Source organism: Theropithecus gelada, chromosome 2 (assembly GCF_003255815.1).
Source record: "Theropithecus gelada isolate Dixy chromosome 2, Tgel_1.0, whole genome shotgun sequence".
NCBI classification, from domain to species: domain Eukaryota; kingdom Metazoa; phylum Chordata; class Mammalia; order Primates; family Cercopithecidae; genus Theropithecus; species Theropithecus gelada.
The window spans coordinates 183189738-183216706 of NC_037669.1; the positions used below are offsets into that span (position 1 = coordinate 183189738).

The following is a 26969-nucleotide window of genomic DNA, read 5'->3' on the forward strand; positions in this document are numbered from 1 at the left end:
TTTTCAAATGCAAATGAGCAGGTTAACAACCCCAGTGTTGCAATGTTCTAGCCGTAAATATGTTTGGATAACCCAGCAGAGCCATTTAACCTTTGGGAACAGGGCAACTAGCGTATGGCAGCAGGAATCCAACCAGTGCCCTGAGTGCTGAGGCAGAGAGGAGGACAGAAAACGAGAAGCTGGAGATTGTCAAATTCAGTATCCCAGTTGGCTCTTGATTCTTGGTGAAACCATCCCTCAGCTCCTAGAGGGAGACTGTTAGATCATGAAACTAATTATCATCCTTTTCCTCTGCTCCAGGCTGCTACTAAGTTTAACCCAGGAATCACAGTCCGAGGAAATTGACTGCAATGATAAGGATTTATTTAAAGCTGTGGATGCTGCTCTGAAGAAATATAACAGTCAGAACCAAAGTAACAACCAGTTCGTACTGTACCGCATAACTGAAGCCACTAAGATGGTGAGTGAACTGTGTTTAACCTTGAAGTCACTTGGGATTTGTACTGTCACTAGGAGCCCAGGCCTCACACACACACACACACACCACCACCACCACCACCACCACCCACCACCACCATCACCAACCCGCACCATCACCACCACACCCCCACCACCACCACCCACCACCACCACCCATCACCACCATCCCCCAACATCACCACCACCCACCACTCCCCACCACCACCACCACCACCACCACACCACCACCACCACCCACCACCACCACCACCCCACATCACCACCACCACCACCACCACCCATCACCACCACCACCAAAGATGTGATCATCAAAGGCAGAAGTTTACAACTTGTGGAAAGACCGATACCAGTCTCTGGCCTGGGGTGGGAGGGCAGAGTATGACTCGTCCTCAGGCAGATTGGCTTCCTGATCAGAGAAATAGAATCTAGGGTGAAATGAAACAAAAGTAAATGGAGAAATCTGAACGGGACCAACTAGAGTGGGAGAATTTAGGAATTTAGTTAGACTGCAGCAAAAGAATTCACTGGGTCTCTGACCCTAGGCTAAAAAATATAGACCTCCAAACCTTAAATGGGAGGGGATACTTAATGGGTCATGTCTAAGAGGAGTCAGGAATGAGTTTAGTGCAATTCTACAGAATTAGACAGAAGTCTGTATGGCTGAATGTACCAGGTTTAACAGCAATGTTTGTTTTTGATATTATTGCAATGATGTACTCCAGTAGGAGATAAATCCTTGCAGGATGCATGGTTCAAAGAAATACCAATCTTTCAAGAGCATGTTTAAACAAATTTCACTATAGAAGATGACATCTCTGGGACAGCTAAGCAATTGGTTACTTCAGCAGAAAAAAAAAAAGAAAACTAACCATGTGACAACATGGGGATAAAGGAAAACAAACACAGTGGACATGTTATTTTTTCTGAAAATAAAATTGAGCCATTTTGTTTCACAATCTAGTACAGTCATGTGAGAAATTCTGCTTCATGGTAATCTCAAGCAACAGTTTATTTGTGGTGTGGTACCCAATAGATTGTGGTGGGTACGGTTGTAAATATACAAAAAACATTAAACTGTATACCTTTAGAGGGTAAATTTTATGGCACGTAAATTATATCTCAATAAAGCTGTTTAAAAAAGAAAAAGTAGGAAACAAAACAAACCAAATAAAAGTACTAAAATCACCCATAATTAATGCCACCATACAGAGATAACTGTTAACATTTGTTTAAGGTTTTCTTGTTTGCTTTTTCTAATTCGTAAAAGTCACATATGTTCATTAGGGGAAAAAGGTCACTTAGAAATGTTTGCTTGAAGAAGAATGTGAAAGATAATTATAATCTCACCACTGACAGACAAACATTTTAACAGCTTGCTGTGTATCTTTCCAGACTTTCAAAAAACATAGATTTATATATAAACCAGTTTTTACAAAAATGGGCTAATACTATGCATACTGCTTTGTAACCTTTAAAACGACATTGTGAGTATGTTATAAACATTCTTTCACATAAATGTTTATGATACAAATATAAATATATTTTAAGTGAATGCTTTGCTCTCAAGTCAAAGATCAATATTCCTAACTTTACTGGAACCCACTAGAATTATTTGCTATCAGGTCAGTTGGATGAACCCTAAGTATCTTTGGCTGCTTTTCAGGTTCGCTCTGACACATTTTATTCCTTCAAGTACGAAATCAAGGAGGGGGATTGTCCTGTTCAAAGTGGCAAAACCTGGCAGGACTGTGACTACAAGGATGCTGCAGAAGCGGTAAGTGTATTGGCCATGCTTGGGCCTTCTGTTTTCTCCGTTGACTCTGCCAGATTTTTTTACTCCTGCAGAAATGATGACTACTGGTGAGCCTGTTTATGAGAAATGCAAACAAACATTCCAATGTGTAGAAAAGTCAGATGCTTTGTATCTGTGTTCTTGTATAGACAGAAAAATTATGGAGAAGCCAGCAGTTAAACATGGAGAAAGCCTTTCCATGAGAAGGGAGCTCTAGTGTCCAGTCAGAACATGTGGCTCAGACTCCAGAGAGACAACAGAGGGACATTTGGGCCAAGCCAAAGGGCTGGCGAGGGGAGGGCCTGGGTGCTTCCATTGCACAACCTTGAGTGCAAATCTTGACTCTGCCTTCCATTAGCTGTGTGATAGCGGGTGAGCTGTGACCTCTCAGAACTGGCACTCTCCGCTGTATATGGGAGATAATACTGACCTCATCAGGTTGTCGGAGGATGAAATTAGATGAATTATGCAAATAACTTTGATAACAATGCCTATCTTAACCAAATGCCTAACATATAGGCCTGGCACACCATAGCCGGTTGTTTTGCTTTAATTAAGGAAGACTTCAGACAGTATCTGCCTCGGAAGCAAGCCCCGTTTTTCATGGATTGATTCCCTTCTTTTATGTCAGAACGTAAAAGATGACTGTCAGTCATCTGCGGTTACCGAACAGCACTGAACTCCAAGTCAGGAGTCTAGGAGTTTGCAGTGCTGGTTCTCCCTTCTCAATCGTCTCATCTGCAAGGTGGGGATAAGTAGCTGCTGTGCCCTGTGCTGCCTGCTTCTAGGAGCTGTGTGGATAAAGGGAGGTGTGCTCTGTCCTGATGGAATAATATCTGTCACTTAGAATCCAATGGATATGACTGAAGAATGACAAGACAAAACAAAACAAAAACAGTGTTCAACAATAACAATTAAACAACTGCCTATTGTTAAGTGCCTGCTCTGTGGTGGGCCTCTAGTAGGCAAACACAGCGTGTGTTTGCACACATACTGTTCACAACAACTCTAAGAGATAGATGTGTCCTATCTCCTACAAGATGGGTAAACTGAGACTCCGAGAGTCAACGGGACATGACATAGGTAACAGCTAGCAAGTGACAAGGCTGGAACTGAAAAACATTTTGATGCCAAGGTCCTTGCCCTTTCTATTAAGCTAAAATGAAGTTTATATGAACAGTATTAACTCACTAAAGTTGAGAGGTAGATAACAGGAGTGTTTACCAGGCTGGTACTAGACCTCTGCACCCATCTTGGTTAGAAAGAAATAGCTCCAGGGCTCAGCCAGGCACAGTGGTTCACGCCTGCAATCCTAACACTTTGGGAGGCCGAGGTTATTGGATCATTTGAGGTCAGGGGTTCGAGACCAGCCTGACCAACGTAGTGAAACCCCGTCTCTACTAAAAATACAAAATTAGCTGGGCGTGGTGGCACGCACATGTAATCTCAGCTACTTGGGAGGCTGAGGCAGAAGAATCGCTTGAATCTGGGAGGCAGAGGTTGCAGTGAGCCGAGATCGCACTATTGCACTCCAGTCTGGGTAACAAGAGTGACACTCTGTCTCAAAAAAAAAAATAAAAAAGAAAAGAAAAAGAAAAAAGAAATACCTCCAGGGCTCAAAACAAAGACTCAACCTTTAAAACCTTTTTACACTGTCTTTCCTCCAACATCTTATGAATATCAGTGGCTTATGTAATCATTAGGCTATTAAAAAAACATTTATTCTCATGTCTCAAAACTCTTTTGGATAAAATCTTCACAAGTTCTGTTTTGTTTTGTTTTTTTACGGAAAGCCACATTTAGCAACAGTACTAGGTAGACTTTCCCATCTGAAAGATTAGGATAAATGATCTCTTTCTTTTCTTTTTAGGCCACTGGAGAATGCACGGCAACCGTGGGGAAGAGGGCGAGTATGAAATTCTCTGTGGCTACCCAGACCTGCCAGATTACTCCAGGTAGCTGGTTTATCCTCTGGCACTGCCCTGGTGGGAAATTAACCGCTTCTGTGTGCCAGGAACACAACCTTGACCAGGCTCTGCTTGCTCCCAGAGGGTGGCAGTAGTAAAGCCATTTGCACAATTAGGGAGCATTGGGTGGAGCGGCAGAGCCCGGAGGGTGGGCCAGGCTTGTGACCATCATCCCCTTAGGACTATCCCAACTCTTCCCGTGTGCTGCATTGTACCCAGTATGTGCAAGGGCTCTGCAGAAGGACCAGGAGGCACAAGACCTGCCTGCCCTCTATTCTAGGCAGCATCCCAGAGTGAGGAGCGCATAGGCTTTGAGGGCAGACCTGGCCTGGAATCCTTCAGAGCTCCTCACCTTCTTGGCTGTCCTTTTCGTTTTCTAGAAAAGGGAGGTAACAGTACTTCCCACCTCACAGGACTGTCGTGAGGCTGAAATGAGATGATATGTCTGGAGGTACAATCAACATACTAACATATTAATCATAATAACATATTAGCAACAATCAGGATAAAAATAATAGCTAACATGTATTGAGTCCTTATGTCCCAGCCATGACTCGAAGCTCCTTACATGTATTAACTTCTTCTTCTTTTTTTCTTTTACTGATACATTATATTTTACATATTTATGAGGTACATGTGAGTGTTTTTTATATGCGTTGAACATGTAATGATCAAGTCAGAGTATTTGGGGTACCCATCACCTGGAATATTTATCATGTCTATGAATTGGTGATATTTCAAGTCCTCTCTTCTAGCTACTTTGAAATATACAATATATTGTTGCTAACTATAGTCACCCTAGTCTGCTATATAACATTAGAACGTATTTCTTCTATCTAACTATAATTCAGTACCTATTTTACCAAGCTCTTCATTTCCCCCTTCTACTTCCCTGCCCTGCTCAGCCTCTGGTATCCGTCATTCTCTTCTCTCCTCTATCTCCATGTGATTAAGTGTTTTACCTTCCAAATATGAGCGAGAACAATGTGCAGTTTGTCTTTCTGTGCTTCGGTTGTTTCACTGAACAACCTCCAGTTCTGTCCATGTGGCTTTAAATTTTATGATTTCATTCTTTGTTTATGGTCAAATAGTATTTCATTATGCATATATACCACATTTTCTCTTTTTTTCTTTTTGAGATGGAGTCTTGCACTGTCACCCAGGCTGGGGTACAGTGGCACGATCTTGGCTCACTGCAACCTCTGGGGTTCAAGCAATTCTCCAGCCCCAGCCTCCTGAATAGCTAGGATTATGGGCACCCGCCACCACACCCAGATAATTTTTGTATTTTTAGTAGAGATGGGGTTTCACCATGTTGACCAGGCCGGTCTCGAACTTCTGACCTCAGGTGATCTGCTCACCTTAGCCTCCCATACTGCTGGGATTACAGGTGTGAGCCACCGCACCTGGTCCCCCACATTTTCTTTATTCATTAACCTTTTGATGGACACTTAAGTTGATTTCATATCTTTGCTATTGTGAATACTGCTGCGACCAACCTGGGAGTGGAAGTACCCCTTTGATAGACTGATTTCTTTTCCTCTGGGTAGATGCCCAGTAGCTGGACTACTGGATATATGGTATTTGGTGTTTTCATTTTTTGAGAAATCTCCACACTATTTTCCATAGTGGTTGTACTAATTTACATTCTTACCAACAGTGCATAAGCGTTCCCTTTTCTCCATACCCTCCTAGCTGTGTTTGCCGCTTACACGGCAAACAGCGAGAGCTTGGTGGGTGAAGAAGCCCAGGCTCCCAGGGGGTCCCTCCAGGCGTGCCGCTCACTCTTCAGCTACGTTACCTTTTTATGGACTTTGCCTCTATTGACCAGTAGGTTAGGGCTATCTGTTATGAACATTACTTGGTAATTTAATACAAACTCTTTTTAATAATAGCCATTCTAATGGGTAAGATGATATCTCATCTCATAATGGTTTCGATTTGCATTTCCCTAATGCTTAGTGATATTGGGCATTTTTTCACATACCTGTTGGCCGTTTGTATGTCTTCTTTTGAGAAATGCCTACTGAGATCTTTTGCCCACTTTTTAATGGGACTACTTGGTTTTTTAATTGGTGAGTTAATTAAATTCCTTGTATATGCTGGATGTTAGTCCCTTGTGGGATGAATGGTTTGCAAAAATTTTTTTTTTCTTTTGAGACAGAGTCTTGCTCTGTCTCCCAGGCTGGAGTGCAGTGGCATGATCTCGGCTCACTGCAACCTCCATCTCCTGGGTTCAAGCAATACTCCTGCCTCAGCGTCCCGTGTAGCTTTGACTACAGGCATACGCCACCACACCCGGCTAATTTTTGTATTTTTAGGAGAGATGGGGTTTCACCATGTTGGCCAGGCTGGTTTTGAACTCCTGACCTCAGGTGATCTACCCGCCTCTGCCTCCCAAAGTGCTGGTTTTACAGGAGTGAGCCACCATGCCCAGCCTCTTCTTTGTTTAGGGCAATGTATGTGAATGCTGATTGTAATCATTAATGCTGCGTTTTTGTCTGTTCTTTGTTAAGCCGAGGGCCCTGTGGTGACAGCCCAGTATAACTGCCTCGGCTGTGTGCATCCTATATCAACGCAGAGCCCAGACCTGGAGCCCATTCTGAGACACGGCGTTCAGTACTTTAACAACAACACTCAACATTCCTCCCTCTTCACGCTTAGTGAAGTAAAACGGGCCCAAAGACAGGTTTGTTCTTTAATTCTCTAGGTCACCTAGTATTACTAAAATGTGTTAGATCTTTACGTTTAAAATGTATGATTGCATGGCTGGTGGTGTTTTCATGTGACTAGCACAGGAAGCAAAGGGCTTTCTCCTTAGTCAAAGTGAGTTGGATACATGTAAAGTGAGAAAAGATGTCTAATCAGACCCCCTTCCTTTGACGTTTGATTTTAACAAATGGGTAATCGTCATTACAGGCTCTTCCTAGAGACAGTGAAAAGGAAAGTCATAGTGGCCTTAGGATTTTCAGAAAACTCTACTATCACCTAGCCATCATGAGTTAACACAGCTCCAAAATATTACATTGTGTCTACAACGGTCGGCATGGCTTTCTGGCTACCCACTAAGTTACAGTTCCCATATCAACAGAAAAAAAAAAAGTAAATATCCATAGATCTGTTTTTTGTTTTGTTTTTTTGGTTTTTTTTTTTTTTTTTTGACAGTCTCGCTCTGTTGCCTAGGCTGGAGCAATGGTACGATCTTGGCTCACTGTAACCTCTGCCTCCCAGGTTCAAGTGATTCTCCTGCCTCAGCCTCCCGAGGAACTGGGATTACAGGCACGCGTCACCACATCTGGCTAATTTTTGTACTTTTAGTACATGAGGGGTCACCATGTTGGCCAGGCTGGTCTCGAACTCCCAACCTCAAGTCATCCTCCCACCTCGGCCTCCCAAAGTGCTGGGACTACAGGCCTGAGCCACTGTGCTCAGCTACAAATCTTCTTAATGATTCAGTACAACCAGAATTTCTTCCTTTTTTTTTTTTTTTTTTGAGACAGAGTCTGGTTCTTTTGCCCAGGCTGGAGTACAGTGGTGCTATCTCAGTTCACTGCAACCTCCACCTCCCAAGTTTAAGAGATCTCCTGCCTCAGCCTCCCGAATAGCTGGGCTTACAGGCACCCGCCACCACACTCGGCTAATTTTTGTATTTTCGGTAGAGACAAGGTTTCCCCAAGTTGGCCAGGCTGGTCTTGAACTCCTGACCTCAGGTGATCCACCTGACTCGGTCTCCCAAAGCGCTAGGATTACAGGCATGAGCCACCACGCCTGGCCCACCCAGACTTTTCTGATAGTTGACTGGGTCGCTTATATTTCAGCCTCTTATTATGAGTGATTCCCTTTGGTCAGCAACATTCTCTGCATTTAATAAACCTTACAACTTGCTTTCATGTGAGCATGCTTTACTCAATGATGTCCATATAGAGCTATCAGGGTGGGAGAGGCCCAGACTAAAGTAGGAGAAATCTTACTACTTGATAACCTGGGAGCCTGAGGACCCAGCAGTAAAGACCACTCCCCTCCAAAGTTTTCTTTGTCCATCTAGAAGGGCATTATTATTTTATGAAATTCACTAAACATTTCTCTCTGCAGCCTGGCAGGGGGACCATTGTTAGGATTTACTTAAAGAAATCCATGTTCCAAACCTGGCTGAAAAATAGCAAAATATATATATTGCTTGTCATTTTCAGATGGCTAGTGGGGTGTGTGTGTGTGTATAGTGTGTGTGTGTTTGTGTGAGAGATGTGAGTGTTAAGGTGCTCAATGTTTATTCAGCATTTTTTTGCCTAGTAATAATAATAATTTATATTTCTTGAGCACTTTTTATATTGCCACACAGTTTTCTAACCTCCTCATAACATTCCTATCCCACAGCGAATAATGTTTAAACCGCCCTTTAAATATTCAATCTGAAATTGTTTCAGGTGGTGGCTGGATGGAACTTTCTAATTACCTACTCAATTGTGCAAACGAATTGTTCCAAAGAGAATTTTCTGTTCTTAACTCCAGACTGCAAGTCCCTTTGGAATGGTGTAAGTGGGCAAAAATTTAATGATAAAGTTCTTAGCATTTTGTTTACATTTTGATGGTAACTATCAAGCTGAGTGGGAAGACCGTCACGAAAATTTTAGATGACATTCAGCAATTCATATTCACATTCACTCGAGAAGCCTAAAGCTCACATCACTGGTCAAGCTGCCTTACCTACCTGGCCAAAGAATCTGCACAGCTAGCATTAAGTATTTTTTTATAACTTTATTTTATTTTATTTATTTTTTGAGACAGAGTCTCACTCTGTTCCCCATGCTGGAGTGCAGTGGTGCAATCTCGTCTCACTGCAGCCTCCACCTCCCAGGTTCAAGCTATTCTCCTGCCTCAGCCTCCCAAGTAGCTAGGACTACAGGCGCCAACCACCATGCACGGCTAATTTTTGTATTTATAGTAGAGACAGGGTTTTACCGTGTTGGCCAGGGTGGTCTGGAACTCCTGATCTCAGGTGATCCGCCCACCTTGGTCTCCCAAAGTGCTGGAATTACAGGTGTGAGCCACCGCGCCTGGCCAGCAGTAAGTATTTACAGAGTGTAACCAGGGACGACGAATAGACAAAATGCTTGAACTGTCAAGTGTATCTTCATTATGTCTCCACACTTTCCTATTTCCTTTTCTTCCCCGTGTGCTCAATGCCCATATGGTATTCCCTTGCTCTACCCAGGGTTATTCATGTCAAACTTTCCTCTGCTTGTTTTCTCATCTTCTCTTCCCTACCTTTATCTTTAATAAACAGACCCTGAGTCTCTAGCCCTTAGTGGTCCTTCCTAGCATCGTATCTTGTTATCTGAACCAAAATTATATTAAAATGGTGTCTCTCAAGGTAGTAGTAGCCAGTGAATGTTAAGATGGCTAAGACATGATATGTGCCCAGGGATGTTTGCATGTGAGCAGAAGACTGTGCTTTAGGCAAGGAATTGCTGCAAGTCCTTTGATCTAGTAATTCTGCTGCTAATTCTTTTATATGGGAAATCCAGACCATAAGATGTTAATTTCAGTTGCTTTTTAATAGAAAAATATTGTAAATAAATTGTTTATGCAACATTAGAGAATGGTTAAGTAAATTACAGTATATCCATACAGAGTAAAAATACAACCCACAGAATGAGAGAAAATATTTGCAAGAGTTTAACATGATACAGCTATCAAAAATTTTTAATTTTTAGTGACATAGTGAAATGGTTACAATGTCAAGTAAAAAACAAAAAAAGTGAGATACAAAGCTATACATGCAGATTTATTTAAATATGTAAAATAAATATAAATATAAAAAGTGATGGAAAACAAATTACGACAAAATATAGAATGTAGTTAACTTTCATTTGGAATTGTGGGTGCTTTTTCCTTTCTTTTTTTTTTTTTTTTTTTGAGAAGGGGTCTTGCTCTGTCACCCAGGCTGGAGTGCAGTGGTGCAATCTCAGCTCACTGCAACCTCCGCCTCCAGAGTTCAAGTGATTCTCATGCCTCGGCCTCCCTGAGTAGCTGGGATTACAGGTGCCCGCTGCCATGCCCGGCAAATTTTTGTATTTTTAGTACAGATGGGGGTTTCACCGTGTTGGCCAGGCTGGGTTTGAATTCCTGACGTCAGGTGATCCAGCCACCTTGGCCTTCCAAAGTGCTGGTATTACAGGTGCGAGCCACCACGCCCAGCCACTTTTTCTGATTCTTTATATTTTTTGGAACTTTTTGATACTTCCCGAGTTTTCTAATTGAGCATGCATTTATTTTATTGAGAAAAAAGTAAAAAGAATGCTATCAAGGGAGTAAAAATACAACTCACAGAATGAGAGAAAATATTTGCAAATCATGTATCTGACAAGAGTTTAACATGCAGAATATATAAAAAACCTCTTTTTGTTCACAAAATAACAAGTATTAGAAAGGGCATGGAGAAATTAGAACTTCTGTGCATTGCCAGTAGGACTGTAAAATGCTGCAACCATTATAGAAAATAATTTGGCAATTTCTGAAAAACTTAACTATAGAATTACTATATGATCCAGAAGTTGCTCTCTTAGGTATATGCCCAAAGAAATGGAAACGCATATTCAAACACATGCTTACACGTGAATATTTATAGCAGCAAAATTCATAATAGCCAGAAAGTCGAAACAACCCAAGTGTCCATCAACAGGTGAATGGATAAAGAAAATGTGCTATCAGGCCGGGCGCGGTGGCTCACGCCTGTAGTCCCAGCACTTTGGGAGGTCGAGGCGGGCGGATCACGAGGTCAGGAGATCGAGACCATCCTGGCTAACACAGTGAAACCCCGTCTCTACTAAAAATACAAAAAATTAGCCGGGCGAGGTGGCGGGCGCCTGTAGTCCCAGCTACTCCGGAGGCTGAGGCAGGAGAATGGCGTGAACCAAGATTGCGCCACTGCACCTCCAGCCTGGGTGACTGAGCCAGACTCCGTCTCAAAAAAAAAAAAAAAAAGAAGATGTGCTATCATATATATACACAATGAAACACTGTTCACCCTTTAAAAACAATGAAATTCTGATACATGCTACAATGTGGATGAAGCTTGAAAATATGATGTTAAGTGAAATAAGCCAGACACACACACAAAATATTGTATGATTCCACTTACATGAAACATCTAGAATAGGCAAATTCATAGAGACAGTGAGTAGATGTGAATTTGTGAGTGGAGAGGAGGAGAGAATGGGGGTGTATTGCTCAGTGGGTAGAGAATTTCTGTTTGGGGTGATGAAAACTTTTGGAAATGGTGATGGGTTGCATGACATTGTGAATGGAATTAATGCCACTGAACTGTATCCTTTACAACGGTTAAAATGGCAGATTTTATACTATACATGTTTTATCACATTTATCATACAGCACTTGGCTATGTTTGTTTATTATTCTTTTTTCTCCTCACTTCTGGGGACCTAGGCATAGGTTTTTCTATTTGTTTTTCTCCCGCTGTTTTTAAACTATGAACTCATGTCAAGTCAAAAATTAACTTAAAATGCTGTTGTGATAACATTATATGGAATTCTCATTTTTGTTATTTTGGTTGTTTTATTTTTCCTTATCCAAGAAAGACCCTAACTTTATCGGCAAGCATGTTTATATTTCCAAGTATATCATTTTTGTTTGTTTAAACATGCTATTAATTTTTACAGATTATTTTTTCTTTTTGGTGCTGAGGTGAAAGAACATGTCCTGTACTGTTTATGCTTTGTAAAATTTATTGAATCTTTTTGTGACCTGGTGTAAAAACAATGAACAATATTTGTATGATACTGGCTGGGCACAATAGCTCATGCCTGTAATCCCAGCAGTTTGGGAGGCCGAGGTGGGTGGATCACTTGAGATCAGGAGTTCGAGACCAGCCTGGCCAACATGGCAAAACCTCATCTCTACTAAAAAAACAAAAAAAAAAAAGCTGGGTGTGGTTGCATACACCTGTAATCCCAGATACTTGGGAGGCTGAGGCAGGAGAATCACTTGAATCCAGGAGGCAGAGGTTGCAATGAGCCAAGATTGCACTACTGCACTCCAGCCTTGGCGACAGAGACACTGTCTCAAAAAAAATATATATATATATATATATATACACACACACACACACACACACACAAATACATACAAATTTTATGATACTTATGAAAGTATTTTAAATCATATGTAGCATATGAAAATACCATTTAAATAAATCTTTATTAAGTTATTCAAATCTTCTATGGTCTTATTATTTTTTCTCTTGCCCTTTCTTAGATTTGTAATTGCATACTAAATTTCCCCACCATGATTATTTCTATCCATTTCTCTTCACATGTGTAATTTTTTCTACTTTATGTATTTTGATTCCATGCCTTCCAGTCCATGCTTTTGAAAAATAAAATTATCATTTTTACTACCTTTATGAGTGTTTTCGTTATCATGAGTTTTACTTTGTCCAATATTACTAATACTCTAGTTCCTACTATGTTTATATTTGTCCCATGTAGCTTTGTTCATCTTTTCTTTTTAAGCTCTATACATTGTTTCTATTATAAGATGATTCTTGAAACCGTAATACATTGATTTGGTGTTTTAACAGTCTGAAAGTCTTACCTTCTTTTTTTAGAAATTTACCTTTTTACTTACATGGCTGTTATTTCTATACTAGATCTTCTTATTATCTTATTTCCTGCTTTCCATGTGCTTGTGTATATGCATGTATTTGTTGATGCTATTGATACTAATACCGAACTGTATTTTAGTATCTCTTTCACAGTAAGACTATGTTTTGTTTCTTTCTTTCTTTGCTCCGCAGTGATTTGGAAAGTACACATCCCTGTTTTTCAATTTTACTAGTTGTTTACTTTAAAGACTCTAAAAAATGTTTTTAACTGAGCACTTATATGCTTTTTAAAAACCAGGATACCGGTGAATGTACAGATGATGCATACATCGATACTCAGCTACGAATTGCTTCCTTCTCACAGAAGTGTGACATTTATCCAGGTAAGGAATAACACACGTTGGCACCACAATAGAGGAATAGCGGTCCCAGACAACTGGCTAGGTCTTTTCCTGTAAGTTGTGTTTTAGTTCCCATGATATACTCCAAAGTCTGTGTAACCTGCAGACACAGATGCACCCCTTGATGAGAACACTGGACCCCTTCCCTGCCCAGTTGTGCTGCAGCTCAGACTGTTCTGCAAGTGGCCAGAATGGGTTATGAAGACAGAAGGGAAATTTGTGACCCCTGGGTAAAGTTGGCCTTTGGGTACAATGCCAACTGGTCTCTCTTCTCTACAAGTTGTCCTTAAGTCAGATGTTGTAAGTTGGAGAGACCTGTATTTTATTTCTTAGCACTCAGAATAAAACCCTTTCAATTAAGGTGTTTTTTTTCCTGCATGTTATAATGGGAGGAAATGGAGATAGTGTGAGTTTGTGGTCAGGTCAGTGTTTCTTATAACAAGGGTGTGTTTTTCTCATACTTGGAAAACACTTGTATGCGTTCCACCATGAGTAGTCTGAAGCTGCCTGTTCACCAGAACCACAGCACTTAAATTTTTCTCATGAGAGTCACTCCTTTAAATTAAGCATTGCTTTTTACAGTTTCCATCAAAAATGCAAAAATTCGGGAAAAGTGTAGCATTTTGATTGAGTTACTTGCACCTTCCTATTGAAAATGTTTCCCTAAATATACTGTGCTCTGAGGAGGGGAAAAGAAGAGAGGCAGGACGTGAAAGTCAGACAGACAACCTTCACCCACTCACTACTGGGCCTGGGCTCCCATGTGGCCCTTTACACATGTGGATGCTGGTTCTTGTGCAGGAGGGATGCTAGGCCAGGCTGCTACTTCAGTGTACATGCTGACTTAAAACCTGATCCTTTCAGGGGAGGATTTTGTACAACCACCTTCCAAGATTTGCGTGGGCTGCCCCAGAGATATACCCACCAACAGCCCAGAGCTGGAGGAGACACTGACTCACACCATCACAAAGCTTAATGCGGAGAATAACGCAACTTTCTATTTCAAGATTGACAATGTGAAAAAAGCAAGAGTACAGGTTTGTAAATTATGCTACAAAAGCAGTAACACTATAGTCTATGTGCAAATTGCTTACTAATTTTGCCACTGATCTTGGCTCTGGATTAGGAAATGATACATTTGATAATGTGATTTGGTACATTAGATTTAATTAAGTGCCAGTCTCCCTGTATGCTTGATCCTGGACAAGTGTTTTACAACATTCTCTCTGTTTTCTATATGTGAAGGACTGAGGTGAGGATCAAATAAGTTAATATATGCCATATCACTTTTTCAAACTGTAGAACGCTATATAAATACAATAGCGGCTGGGCACGGTGGCTCACACCTGTAATACCAGCACTTTGGGAGGTCGAGGCAGGTGGATCACAAGGTCAAGAGATCGAGACCGTCCTGGCCAACATGGTGAAACCCTATCTCTACTAAAAATACAAAAATTAGCTGGGCGTGGTGGTGTGCACCTATAGTCCCAGCTACTCAGGAGGCTGAGGCAGGAGAATCGTTTGAACCTGGGAGGCAGAGGTTTCAGTGAGCCAAGATTGCGCCACTGTACTGCAGCCTGGCAACACAGTGAGACTCTGTCTAAATAAATAAATAAATACAATAGCAACAGTGATACAATTAATAAAATTCAGGGCTACGGCCAGCAAGACTTACTCTATGTCTTTCTAGACTCATCTCTCATTATAATACCACATAATGCCTTGGGCTCGGCCACATCAGGCAATCCATCACTGCCCAGGCTCCAAACTCTCTTGCCTCCATGTCTTTCACCCACTGTTCTCTCTGCCTGGGATCCCACTCTCCTGCAAATGTACCCTCTGGGGATTCATCTTCCTTTCATGCCCTGTCAATAGAAGATTGACAGGAGTGTCTCCCGGGAGTCAGGAGACTCAGTTCCACCATAGCATCCGCCACTCACATGCCAGATCACTCTGGGTGGTCATTCAAACGTTCTAAGCCTTTGTGGCCCCATTTGTAAAATGAGTGACTGTATTAGAAGAGCCTACATTTGCCAGGCATAGTGGCTCATGCCTGTAATCCCAGCACTCTGGGAGGCCGAGGCAGGCAAATCACCTGAGGTCAGGAATTCGAGACCAGCCTGACCGTGGCGAAACCTCATCTCTACTAAAAATACAAAACTAGCCGGGCGTGGTGATGCATGCCTGTAATCTCAGCTACTCGGGAGCCTAAGGAAGGATAATCACTTGAACCCGGGAGGTGGAGGTTGCAATGAGCTGAGATTGCACCATTGCTCTCCAGCCTGGGCAACAAGAGCAAAACTCCGTCTCAAAAAAAGAGAAGAGCCTACATTTCTAGCAACTCCAATAGTCTCTGACTGATATGATTATGGACAGATCCCTGTTTTAGGGACTCAATATTGGCTTCCCTAAATACAAGCTAAAGAAAAATAATCAAAATAGAGCCAAATTGTTACAGCAAGCCAACATAATCCTCATAATCTGGTGAAAAAATTCTCACTAAAAAGTTCATGCTTTTGGCTCAGAATTGAATTTCTAGGAATCTAAAATAGGAGTCTTTATATACAATGATATTCACTGCAGTTTTAAGTATAACAGCAAAAATAGTAAACTGTCAAAATGATTAATATGAGAATGATTAGATCATGCCTGGCATATCCTCAGAATAGAGTGTTAAGCAGCAATTTAAAAGTATCTTTGTGAGGAGCTCTTGATATGGGGAATGTCTTGTGTTATAATATTCAATGAAAAAAAGGAGTCATAAAATTGAATATACGCGATGTTATCAGTTGTGTTATTTTAAAGGACAGAAAATAATGTTAAAAAAAAAAAGGTGGCTCACGCCTGTAATCCCAACACTTTGGGAGGCCGAAGTGGGTGGGTTGCTTGAGGTCAGGAGTTTGAGACCAGCCTGGGCAACAGGGTGCAACTCCATCTACACTATTAGGTTGGTGCAAAAGTAGTTGTGGTTTTTGCCAAAGTAATGGCAAAATCACAATTACTTTTGCATCAACCTAATAAAAATTCCAAAATTAGCAGGGTGTGATGGTACACACCTGCAATCCCAGCTACTCAGGAGGCTAAGGCACAAGAATGGCTTGGACCCGGGAGGCGGAGGTTGCAGTGGGTCGAGATCATGCCACTGCACTTCAGCCTGGGCGACAGAGTCAGACTCCGTCTGGAAACAAACAAAAAAACAAATGTCTCATAGTCATAGGGGAGATTTTTAGATGATGGAATAACAGGCTACTTTAAACTTTCTCATCTTCTGTGTTACTTTTGTAACTGAAAAAAGTAAACAAACTAGATTAAAGTAAATCAATACTGACACTTTGATCTCTCTGCTACTTGAGCACTGGTTTCCATCCCAGACATGACCACCCTCTCTCTCTGATTTCATTGCCACATGGCCACGTTAGGTTTACTTGAAAGGAATGCCAATCTATGCTATTCATGCTCTTGTCAGCTTTTAATTCTCACTTTATATTTTTGCTTTTTTGTGAAATTCTTTTTTTTTTTTTCATTGTTGTTTTTTAAGAGAGACAGAGGCCAGACATGGTAGCTCATGCCTGTGATCCCAGTACTTTGGGAGGTCGAGACAGGAGGATCACTTGAGCCCAGGAGCGAGACCAGCCTGAGCAACATAGCAAGACCCTGTCTCTACAAAAAAAGAATTAAAGGCCAGACGTAGTGGCTCATGCCTGTAATCCCAGCACTTTGGGAGGCCGAGGCAGGTGGATCACCTGAGATCAGGAGTTCGAGACCAGCCTGACCAACATGATAAAAAACCATCTCTACTAAAAATACAAAAATCAGCTGGGCATGGTGGTGGGTGCCTATAATCCCAGCTATTCGGGAGGCTGAGGCAGGAGAATCACTTGAACTCGGGAAGCGGAGGTGAAGTGAGCCAAGATCACGCCATTGCACTCTAGCCTGGGCGACAAGAGTGAAACTCCATCTCAAAAAATAATTTAAAAAAAAAGAATTAAAAAATTAGCTGGGTATGGTGGTATGTGCTTGTAGTCCCAACTACTTTGGGAAGCTGAAGTGGGAGGATTGCTTGAGACTGGGAGGTCAAGACTGCAGTGAGCTGTGATCATGCCACTGCACTCCAGCCTAGGTGACAGAGCAAGACCCTTTGGGCAACAGGGCAAACAAAAAAAGAGAGAGTGTGTGAGAGAGAGATGGGGGTCTCACTGTGATGCCCAGGCTGGACTCGAACTCCTGGGAGCAAGCAATGTGCCCATCTCAACCTCCCAAGTAGCTAGGATTACAGGCGCACACCACTGCTCCCAGCTCCCTTATTCTCTATTCTGAATGTTGTAGGAATAGGCCACCACATATTGTATGTCAGAGGTTTGCCATCAAAAACAGAACCACTCATTCTCAAGCATGAATATCTAGTCTTCTTAGTAGTTACAGTTTTTTCTGTAGATTAACAAATCAACATTCTAGTATGTGTGTGTGTCTACATTAAGGATGCCAGGGAGACACAAAGAGGTAACCCATCAGTTAGTTGCCAAGTGAATCTGAATATTGTGAGAATTTCAAACTTACTTTAGAGAGATGAATCTTAACTGATTTTTGCATTTAAAGAGAGCAATTTGGCTGCTTGGACATAGTCACCCAAGGCAGCATTGGTGGAAGCAGCCAATTGACTGGAAATCAATTAAACATATGATGAATTTGCTAAAAGCTAGTCTCCAAATGACCAATTTGCCAAATTGCTAAATATATATTTTATAGTTTTAATCTTGCCCTGGGTTTGCACATTTAGTCCTGTTTGGATGCATGTTGATTCCATGTTGGGTTCACATTTCAGATACCAAACACTTCCTGAATCTTCCATTTTCACACATTAGTGATTGCAGTTTCATATACGTTTTATTTTGCCCTGCCACCACTGCTGCTATCCCCAAGGCTGTTGATGCTCCTGTCTGCCTCTGCTGAGATGAATAAACTTCCAAGATCTGTGTGTGCACATGGAGAAATTTTTCCTTTGACAAAGTCCTAGAAATGTCAAAGAATACATATACATCTAAGACTTGATACAAATTGCCAAAATCACTAAATATTTGCAATGATGCCAATTTACACTCACATCACCTGGGTATAAGACACCAGTTGAGGCCAGGTGTGGTAGCTCACACCTGTAATCCCAGTACTTTCGGGGGCAGAGGCGGGTGGATCACCTGAGGTCAGGAGTTTGGGACCAGTCTGGCCAACATTCTACAAAAAATACATTCTACATTCTACAAAAAATACAAAAATTAGCTGGTCATGGTGGTACTTGCCTGTAATCTCAGCTATTTGTGGGGGTTGAGGCAGGAGAATCACCTGAACTCAGGAGGCGGAGGTTGCACTGAGCCAAGATGGTGTCACCGCACTCCAGCCTGGATGACAGAGTGAGACTCCGTCTCAAAAAATAAAAGCAAAAAGACACCAATTGAGGATCTTAATTTAAATTCTCTTCCTACCAGCAGTGACTGAGGCTGCTTGATTCCTATGCCTGGCCAATGCCACGTATCATCAATTTTTGTTTTCATCTTTGCCTGCATGGAAGGCTAACAATGATGTCTCATTGCTTTTTTAATGTGCATGTTTTTGTTTATTAATGAAGTTAAGCTTTTTTTCTGGCTTAATGACCATTTTAACTTCTTCTCTGAAATACCTGCTCATGGCTTTTGTCTATTTTTTAGTGTTGGGCTTTATATGCATACAGATATTGATTCTATATCATAGTTTTCCCAGCTTGCCTTTCTATTTTGCTTATTGTGATTTTTCAGAAGCAGTTCTCATTTTTCTCTAGTCAAGTTTTAATATTTTCCCCTTCCTTTAGATTTCTTTCCTCTGCTTTTCATCTAAGAAAGGTCTTCCTCATACTGAGTTTTGGTGAATATTTATTTATTTGTTTTAGTTTAGTTGTGTTTTTGTTGTTTGTTTGTTTTTGTTTTGTTTTGTTTCCCGAAACAGAGTCTCACTCTGTCACCCAGGCTGGAGTATAGTGGCACAATCTTGGCTCACCATAACCTCTGCCACCCAGGTTCAAGCAATTCTCCTGCCTCAGCCTCCCAAGTAGCCGGGATTACAGATGCCTGCCACCATGCCTGGCTAAGTTTTAGTATTTTTAGTAGAGACAGGGATTCACTATATGTTGGCCAGGATGGTCTCAAACCTCTGACCTCAGGTGATCTACACGCCTCAGGCCCCCAAGGTGCTTGGGATTACAGGCAGGAGTCACTGTTTAAATACTACAATTTAATACTAAAGAATTTGGTTGAGAAATTGGGCTACAAAATATTTAATGGAAGATAGCATTGAGTAGTGATTAAAACTGTTGCTAGAGATTAAAATAATTTTTTTTCTTTTTGAGAAGGAGTCTCACTCTGTCACCCAGTTTGGAGTGCAGTGGCATGATCTCGGCTTACCACAACCTCCGCCTCCTGGGTTCCAGTAACTCCCCTGCCTCAGCCTGTCAAATAGCTGGGATTACAGGTGTGCACCACGATGCCCATCTAATTTTCATATTTTTAGTAGAGGTGGGGTTTCACCATGTTGGTCAGGCTGGTCTTGAACAACCTGCTTTAAGTGATCCACCTGCCTCAGCCTCCCAAAGTGCTGGAATTACAGGCACGAACCACCACGCCCAGCCTAAAATAATTTCTTAATATTAAAAATAGTAAGAGAACAATAAAAACCCCAAATAATTTTTCTAATAACAAAATTTAATCCACATAATTTCTATAATAGTACTAACTCAGTATTTCACCAATTCAAGATTTGGCAGGAAATAAGGCATGTTTAAAAACATTTTAAGTTTTTCTTCCTATTCCTGTTCGATTCTTAGATATTACAACTTGAGCCCTTGAATTACTAGTGAATTTAACAGCTGTTGGACAATAAAACTCAAATAAATACATAAATAAATAAAGATTATAGGCCAGACATGGTAGCTCATGCCTGTAATCCCAGCACTTTGGGAGGCCGAGGCGGGTGGATCACCTGAGGTCGGGAGTTCAAGACCAGCCTGACCAACATGGAGAAACCCCATCTCTACTAAAAATACAAAATTAGCCAGGCGTGGTGGCAGGCAACTATAATCCCAGCTACTCAGGAGGCTGAGGCAGGAGAATTCCTTGAATCCAGGAGGTAGAGGTTGCGGTGAGCCAAGATCATGCCACTGCACTCCAGCCTGGGCAACAAAAGCCAAACTGTCTCAAAAAAAGAAAAAAAAAAAATTATAGCTTGCTTATTTCTTCCCCCATTTAGAAAAGGAAATGGGAGCAACCGACAGCCAAATATTTTAAATATGCATGCCAAGATTTAATGCCAAACATTTGTACTTTTTTTATGTAACTCTCTAAGTTGGTCAATTAAAATTTCAAGATTCTCCCTTAAAATTTCTTGAAGATAAATGATTTATTATGCAAATATTTTTAAGTGTTTACTTTGTACTAATTAATTTTTCAGGTGGTGGCTGGCAAGAAATATTTTATTGACTTTGTGGCCAGGGAAACCACATGTTCCAAGGAAAGTAATGAAGAGTTGACCGAAAGCTGTGAGACCAAAAAACTTGGTGTGAGTAGTCATGCACCTGTCTACTTTTTCACTGGAAGCCTATTGGATGTTTTTGAATCATTTGTTCAAGTATCTCATGAATAACACTGTCTCTCTTTTGACTTCTGTTTTTATGGATAGCAAAGCCTAGATTGCAATGCTGAAGTTTATGTGGTGCCCTGGGAGAAAAAAATTTACCCTACTGTCAACTGTCAACCACTGGGAATGGTATGATTCTCATTACAGTCAGCGCGGGGGCGGCTCTGCTCATTCTGAAAATCCATATTTGGGGGTTGAAAATGAACCATTACTGAAATGAATTGGGGAGCTATCTTTTTAAATGGGGAGTAACTCTCACACTTCTGTGCTGATGTCTGTTTAATGGCTAGAAAGGAGAGTAACAATCCTCCTGATCACTTCTCACACATTGTCAGTGTCTCAGTGAAGCTTCTATAGACTCTCTCCGAGTGCCTTGCAGTCCTGCTGTGAGGGAGCAACACTGGCTATGCCAGGTGTACCTGAGGCCAGATACAGCACTCCACTGCATTCTGCTGACATGCAAGGACCATGTGAAAAATGCATGGCCGGGAGTGGTGGCTCATTCCTGTAATCCCAGCACTTTGGGAGGCCAAGGCAGGCAGATCACCTGAGGTCAGGAGTTCAAGACTAATCTGGCCAACATGGTGAAAACTCCGTCTCTACTAAAACTACAAAAATTAGCCGGGTGTGGTGGCGCACACCTGTAATTCCAGCTACTCGGGAGGCTGAGGCAGGAGAATCACTTGAACCCAGGAGGTGGAGGTTGCAGTGAGCCAAGATCCTGCCACTGCACTCCAGCCTGGGCAACAAAGAGCGAAACTGTGTCTGAAAAAAAAAAAAAAGAGAAAGAAAAGAAAAAAAAAGAAAAGAAAAATTCAGACTTGCAAACCCCACTTCACAGCTACCGAATTTTAACGAGATCCCCGGGGTATTCACATGCATGAATCAAGTTTGAGAAGCATTCTTGATGTCATTTTTCTATTTTAAGTCTTAAAAGAACTCTGGGACATAGTAACACTTTCCTTATTGTCAAGGATGAGACACTAAAAATTAGAAAGACTCTGAGGTCCTGAGTGAATAATGACATTATCAAATGCTTCCTCTGTCCCAGGTACTATACTGAAGTCTCCACCCACATTTTCCTCCTTATAACTCTGTGAGGCAGGTGCTGTTATTATTTCTATTTTACAGAAGACAAAAGTGAAGCTGGTGGCACTTGGATTCAAATCTTGGTCAATTCAGAGTCTACCCTTTTCATCACGATGCTGATTACCAGTAGGGTCTGGCTTAACTGCAATGATCATGTTCTTTGCATCACCAAACACTGCCTCCAATTAACACATTCTCACAGGTAGCAAAAGTGTAGGTAGAATCAATCCACAAATTGACTTCTTTGATGCAAGTTGCCTCTTCTCCCTCTTTTCTGATTTGGTCTTTTGTCGTGTGTAGGTATGTAGATAGTCTAACACAAACATGGTACTAAGGCTGCATTTCAAGTTTGCAAATATGTCTCAGTGTACTTCAGCACAACAAAGTGATCATGGATACATGCCCCCTATATATTCAGTTCATAAAGCCACTTAGGGCCTTTTAGGCTAAAAGCAGTGATGGTGGTAATAACAGTAGTATCAACAATTAAATACTGTGCTTACATAAACATAGGCCTAGAAGATACCCTAGAGATGGCCGGGCGCGGTGGCTCAAGCCTGTAATCCCAGCACTTTGGGAGGCCGAGACGGGCAGATCACGAGGTCAGGAGATCGAGACCATCCTGGCTAACACGGTGAAACCCCATCTCTACTAAAAACTACAAAAAAATTAGCCAGGCGTGGTGGTGGGCACCTGTAGTCCCAGCTCCTTGGGAGGCTGAGGCAGGAGAACGGCATGAACCCGGAAGGCGGAGCTTGCAGTGAGCCGAGATCGCGCCACTGCACTCCAGCCTGGGCGACAGAGTGAGACTCTATCTCAAAAAAAAAAAAAAAAAGAAGAAGATACCCTAGAGATTAGCTAGCTTAACCACCCAATTTTTCCAGATGAAGAAAAAATGCTCAGCTAATTTTACAGTGTTTTTTGTTGTTTGGTTTTTTTTTATTTGTTTGTTTTGGTTTGTCTTGGGTTTTTTTTTTTTTTTGACAGAGTCACTGTCACCTAGGCTGGAGTGCGGTGGTGCCATCTCAGCCCATCGCAACCTCCACGTACTGGGTTCAAGTGATTCTCCTACCTCAACCTCCTGAGTAGCTGAGATTACAGGCATGTGCCACCACACTCAGCTAATGTTTGTATTTTTAGTAGAGTTAGAGTTTCACTATGTTGGCCAGGCTGGTCTCAAACTCCTGACCTCAAGTGATCTGCCCACCTTGGCCTCCCAAAGTGCTTAGATTACAGGCGTGAGCCACCGTGCCTGGCCATTTTACAGTATTATTAAGAACAATAATCAATGTCCACAAATTTTAAGGTCAATCAAAAGACAAAAAAATATTATTCATCCTTTCTGGAATATCAATACAGTATTTAAACTCTGGAAAACACCTCCCCCATTGTAAACTAAGATAGCACTGCCAGATCTCAGTGTTTCTTTCCTTCATTGATAGCATGATTTTTGCAGTAATACTTTCATCTTAATATTTTCTGTTTAGATCTCATTGATGAAAAGGCCTCCAGGTTTTTCACCTTTCCGATCAACACAAGTAGGGGAAATAAAAGAAGAAACAACTGTAAGTCCACCCCACACTTCCATGGTACCTGCACAAGATGAAGAGCAGGAGTCAGGAAAAGAACAAGGGTGTACTCATAGACATGACTGGGGCCATGAAAAACAAAGAAAATATAATCTCGGCCATGGCCATAAACATGAACGTGACCAAGGGCATGGGCATCAAAGGGGACATGGCCTCGGCCGGGGACACCAACAACAGCATGGTCTTGGTCATGGACATAAGTTCAAACTTGATGATGATCCTGAACACCAAGGGGGCCATGTCCTTGACCATGGACATAAGCATAAGCATGGTCATGGCCATGGAAAACATAAAAATAAAGGCAAAAAGAATGGAAAGCACAATGGTTGGAAAACAGAGCATTTGGCAAGCTCTTCTGAAGACAGTACTACACTTTCTGCACAGATACAAGAGAAGACAGAAGGGCCAACACCCATCCTTTCCCTAGCCCAGCCAGGTGTAGCAGATACTTTTCCTGACTTTCAGGACTCTGATCTCATTGTAACTATGATGTCTCCTATACCACCAACTCCCACAGAGAGTGATGACGATTGGATCCCTGACATCCTGATAGAACCAAATGGGCTTTCATTTAACCCGATATCAGATTTTCCAGACACAACCTCCCCCAAATGTCCTGGACGCCCCTGGAAGTCAGTTAGTGAAAATAACCCAACCACAAAAATGAAAGAATCTTATGATTTCAATCTTGCTGATGCCCTTTATTAATGTATGCAGCTATGGGTATTTCTTTAATACTTTATTAAAGTATCAATATCCCTCTCTCCATTGTCCAAATGAAAATATCCTGATATAATGCACCAAAAACTGTGCAGCTTCAGAACAATCTAAAGAGAAGTGGTGAGACTCTCGGTGGAGACACCATCAGTCTCTGTGGACTGCATAAAATTGTGTGCCACAATTCTGAATCTTTTCTGAATCTTCTCCCCAAGTTTTCTAAACTAGCACAGTAAATGAACAAACTAATGTGCCTTATGGCCTGCTGCAGTTGGCTTCTCTGATAACAATTATGTACCTTGCAACATATGTCATGAATTTTCATACAAAGATTCTGGACATTCTTAATAAACTGTGGCACCTGGTCTTTGAATGTGTGTGAAAATAAGGGAAGTCAAGAGATTAAATGGTGAACTTATTAATGGAATAGAAAGAAGAAAAACTTCCAGATGTCAAACAGAAGTAACAAGAAAGAAAGACAGGTTGGCCAAAGGGAGGAAAGGGGGGACATAAATTAATTGACTTTCTGTTCCCAAAATGGGCTAGTTATATCAAATAAGTACTCCCACTTCCCTTTCTGAGTGAGAATGATTCTCACAAGTCAATAACTTCTGTTTACTCATTAACTACACTTTGCAACAGGCTTTCATAGAGGAGTATTCTGTTTATTTTTGCTGAACCTAGATTGAGTAATTCTTAGTTTACAGAAGCTCCGAGCTTAATGATAAGGATGAAAAGCAGAGGGAGCAACACAGAAGCAGGCTTGCTAAGAAAACTTTTTAAATAATTGACAAGGGAATATTATGAAATGTGATGCAAAGTTTGTTCAGAAATTTTATGAGGAAATTATTCTCTAGTCTCATTTTATAATCTTTTTGCTATGACTTTGAAGACCATTGACTTTTGAGAAAGAGAATAATAGGATTATCTTTCATTGCCTTATACTGCGAAGAAGGTATATGCTTTATAACCAATGTTGTCTTTTTGCCTAGAGAAACAAGATATGGCTTTAAATAGCTACAATCATCTTTGGATGTATATGTCACTGCTGCTTCAACTTTTTGGATGCATTTGAACCTCTGAGTTTGTCTTTCATTTTAAATATTGTCTGTTCTTTTAAATAAACAACCACAGATGTCAGGAAAAAGTCTTACCTTGTCAACTGGTTGCTCCACTTTTTAAAAAAGATTGAATGATAACATCAGATTAACTGCATTTTACTATACTTACAGAGTCACCTAAGGTCCTGCGAGTACAAGGGTCGACCCCCAAAGGCAGGGGCAGAGCCAGCATCTGAGAGGGAGGTCTCTTGACCACTGGGCAGAATCTTCACTCCAGGCACATAGCCCCAACCACCTCTGCCAGCAACCTTGAGAGGAAGGACAAGAAGAAAGATGGGATAGAATTTAAATAGAGAAGAATGCCATTTTATCACTCTGCCTCTGGGTGAAATAAAGATCAGTCTTGATGTTCTTACTCCTGGTTAATTCACAGTGGTCTCCTTTCGGCCATACCCATCCTGCAGCAAATTCCAGCTGGTCAGAGAGTCAGTGCTGTGGCTCTGCCATGGAGGTTCATAACCCAACACTGGAACATTCTCTAACCAAGCCAGAAGTGCTTTGGCGGGACTTCCTTTTAGCACCATGGGTGCTAAAAGAAGAGTTAGTAGGTCATGCTACTAACCTAAGGACTTTCTCTACCTTCTCTTCTTCCTCTTTATCCAGATTTCCAAGCCTTAGCTAAGAGTAATTTGGCTTGTTTAGTATTGTTTTCTTATAGTCCAGTTAATTACCAAAAATATTTTTAAAATCATCTCTGTTAATACGATGTCTACCAACTTCTCATTATCAGAAAATACCTAACCTCCAAAGAAATTTGAAATTATCTTTCTGATCCAGGTAAAGAAGCAAATAGAAAATCAATAAAATAAAAAGTGACAGAGATTTTAAATTTTCTGTAATAAAAACATTTATTGGGCTGGGCATGGTCACTCACGCGTGTAATCCCAGCACTTTGGGAGGCCAAAGCGGGGGGATGACCTGGGGTCAGGAGTTTGAGACCAGCCTGGCCACATGGCAAAACCCCATGTCTAATAAAAATACAAAATTAGCCAGGCGTGGTGGCACATGCCTGTAATCCAAGCTACTCCAGAGGTGAGGCAGGAGAATCACTTTAGCCTGAGAGGCAGAGGTTGCACTTGCAGAGGTTGAACTACTGCACTCCAGCCTGGGTGACAAAATGAAACAAAACTCAGGCTCAAAAAAAAAGGAAAAAAAAAAAAACATTTATTGAAAATCTATTACAGCCATTTGCTGTGCTAGATAATTTACTTTTGGCATATAACTTAATCCTCACAACCACTCTAAGGCCCTCGTGGTCATCATTCTTTTACAAGGAAACTGTAGTTCACAGTGCCCAGCCCAGGGTCACACAGTTAATAAGTGACAGGGCTGGCATTCAGACTTAGACCTTTTGAACTCCATTATACCATGTCATCTGAAGGCTTTATTATTAATGTTGTCATTACAAAAGACACACCAAGTCACTGACTACAGTCACAGAGACCCAATGAAGAAAAAAAAAAAAAAGACATGCCAAGATAATTTCTGACTCTGAGAGGATCCTTGTCTCAATCCAAAATATCCTTATTAAATA

General features: G+C 41.3%; 1 protein-coding gene across 3 annotated transcripts; it reads left to right on the plus strand.

The window, feature by feature from the left end:
* KNG1 (kininogen 1) lies at positions 1-26257 on the plus strand. 3 transcript variants are annotated; one of them, XM_025374705.1, is made up of 11 exons: positions 1-460; positions 2144-2254; positions 4143-4227; positions 6756-6928; positions 8664-8771; positions 13161-13245; positions 14128-14300; positions 20734-20841; positions 20962-21048; positions 23496-23573; positions 25547-26257. In XM_025374705.1, the coding sequence occupies exons 1-11, from the start codon at positions 266-268 to the stop codon at positions 25625-25627; spliced, it is 1284 nt and encodes a 427-aa protein (XP_025230490.1). In that variant the 5' UTR covers positions 1-265; the 3' UTR covers positions 25628-26257. The 3 variants fall into 3 exon arrangements, with proteins under 3 accessions (XP_025230490.1, XP_025230491.1, XP_025230483.1); XM_025374706.1 differs by lacking the exon at positions 8664-8771; XM_025374698.1 differs by lacking the exon at positions 25547-26257 and having other exon boundaries at positions 23496-24690.
* The last annotated feature ends 712 nt before the right edge of the window (positions 26258-26969 follow it).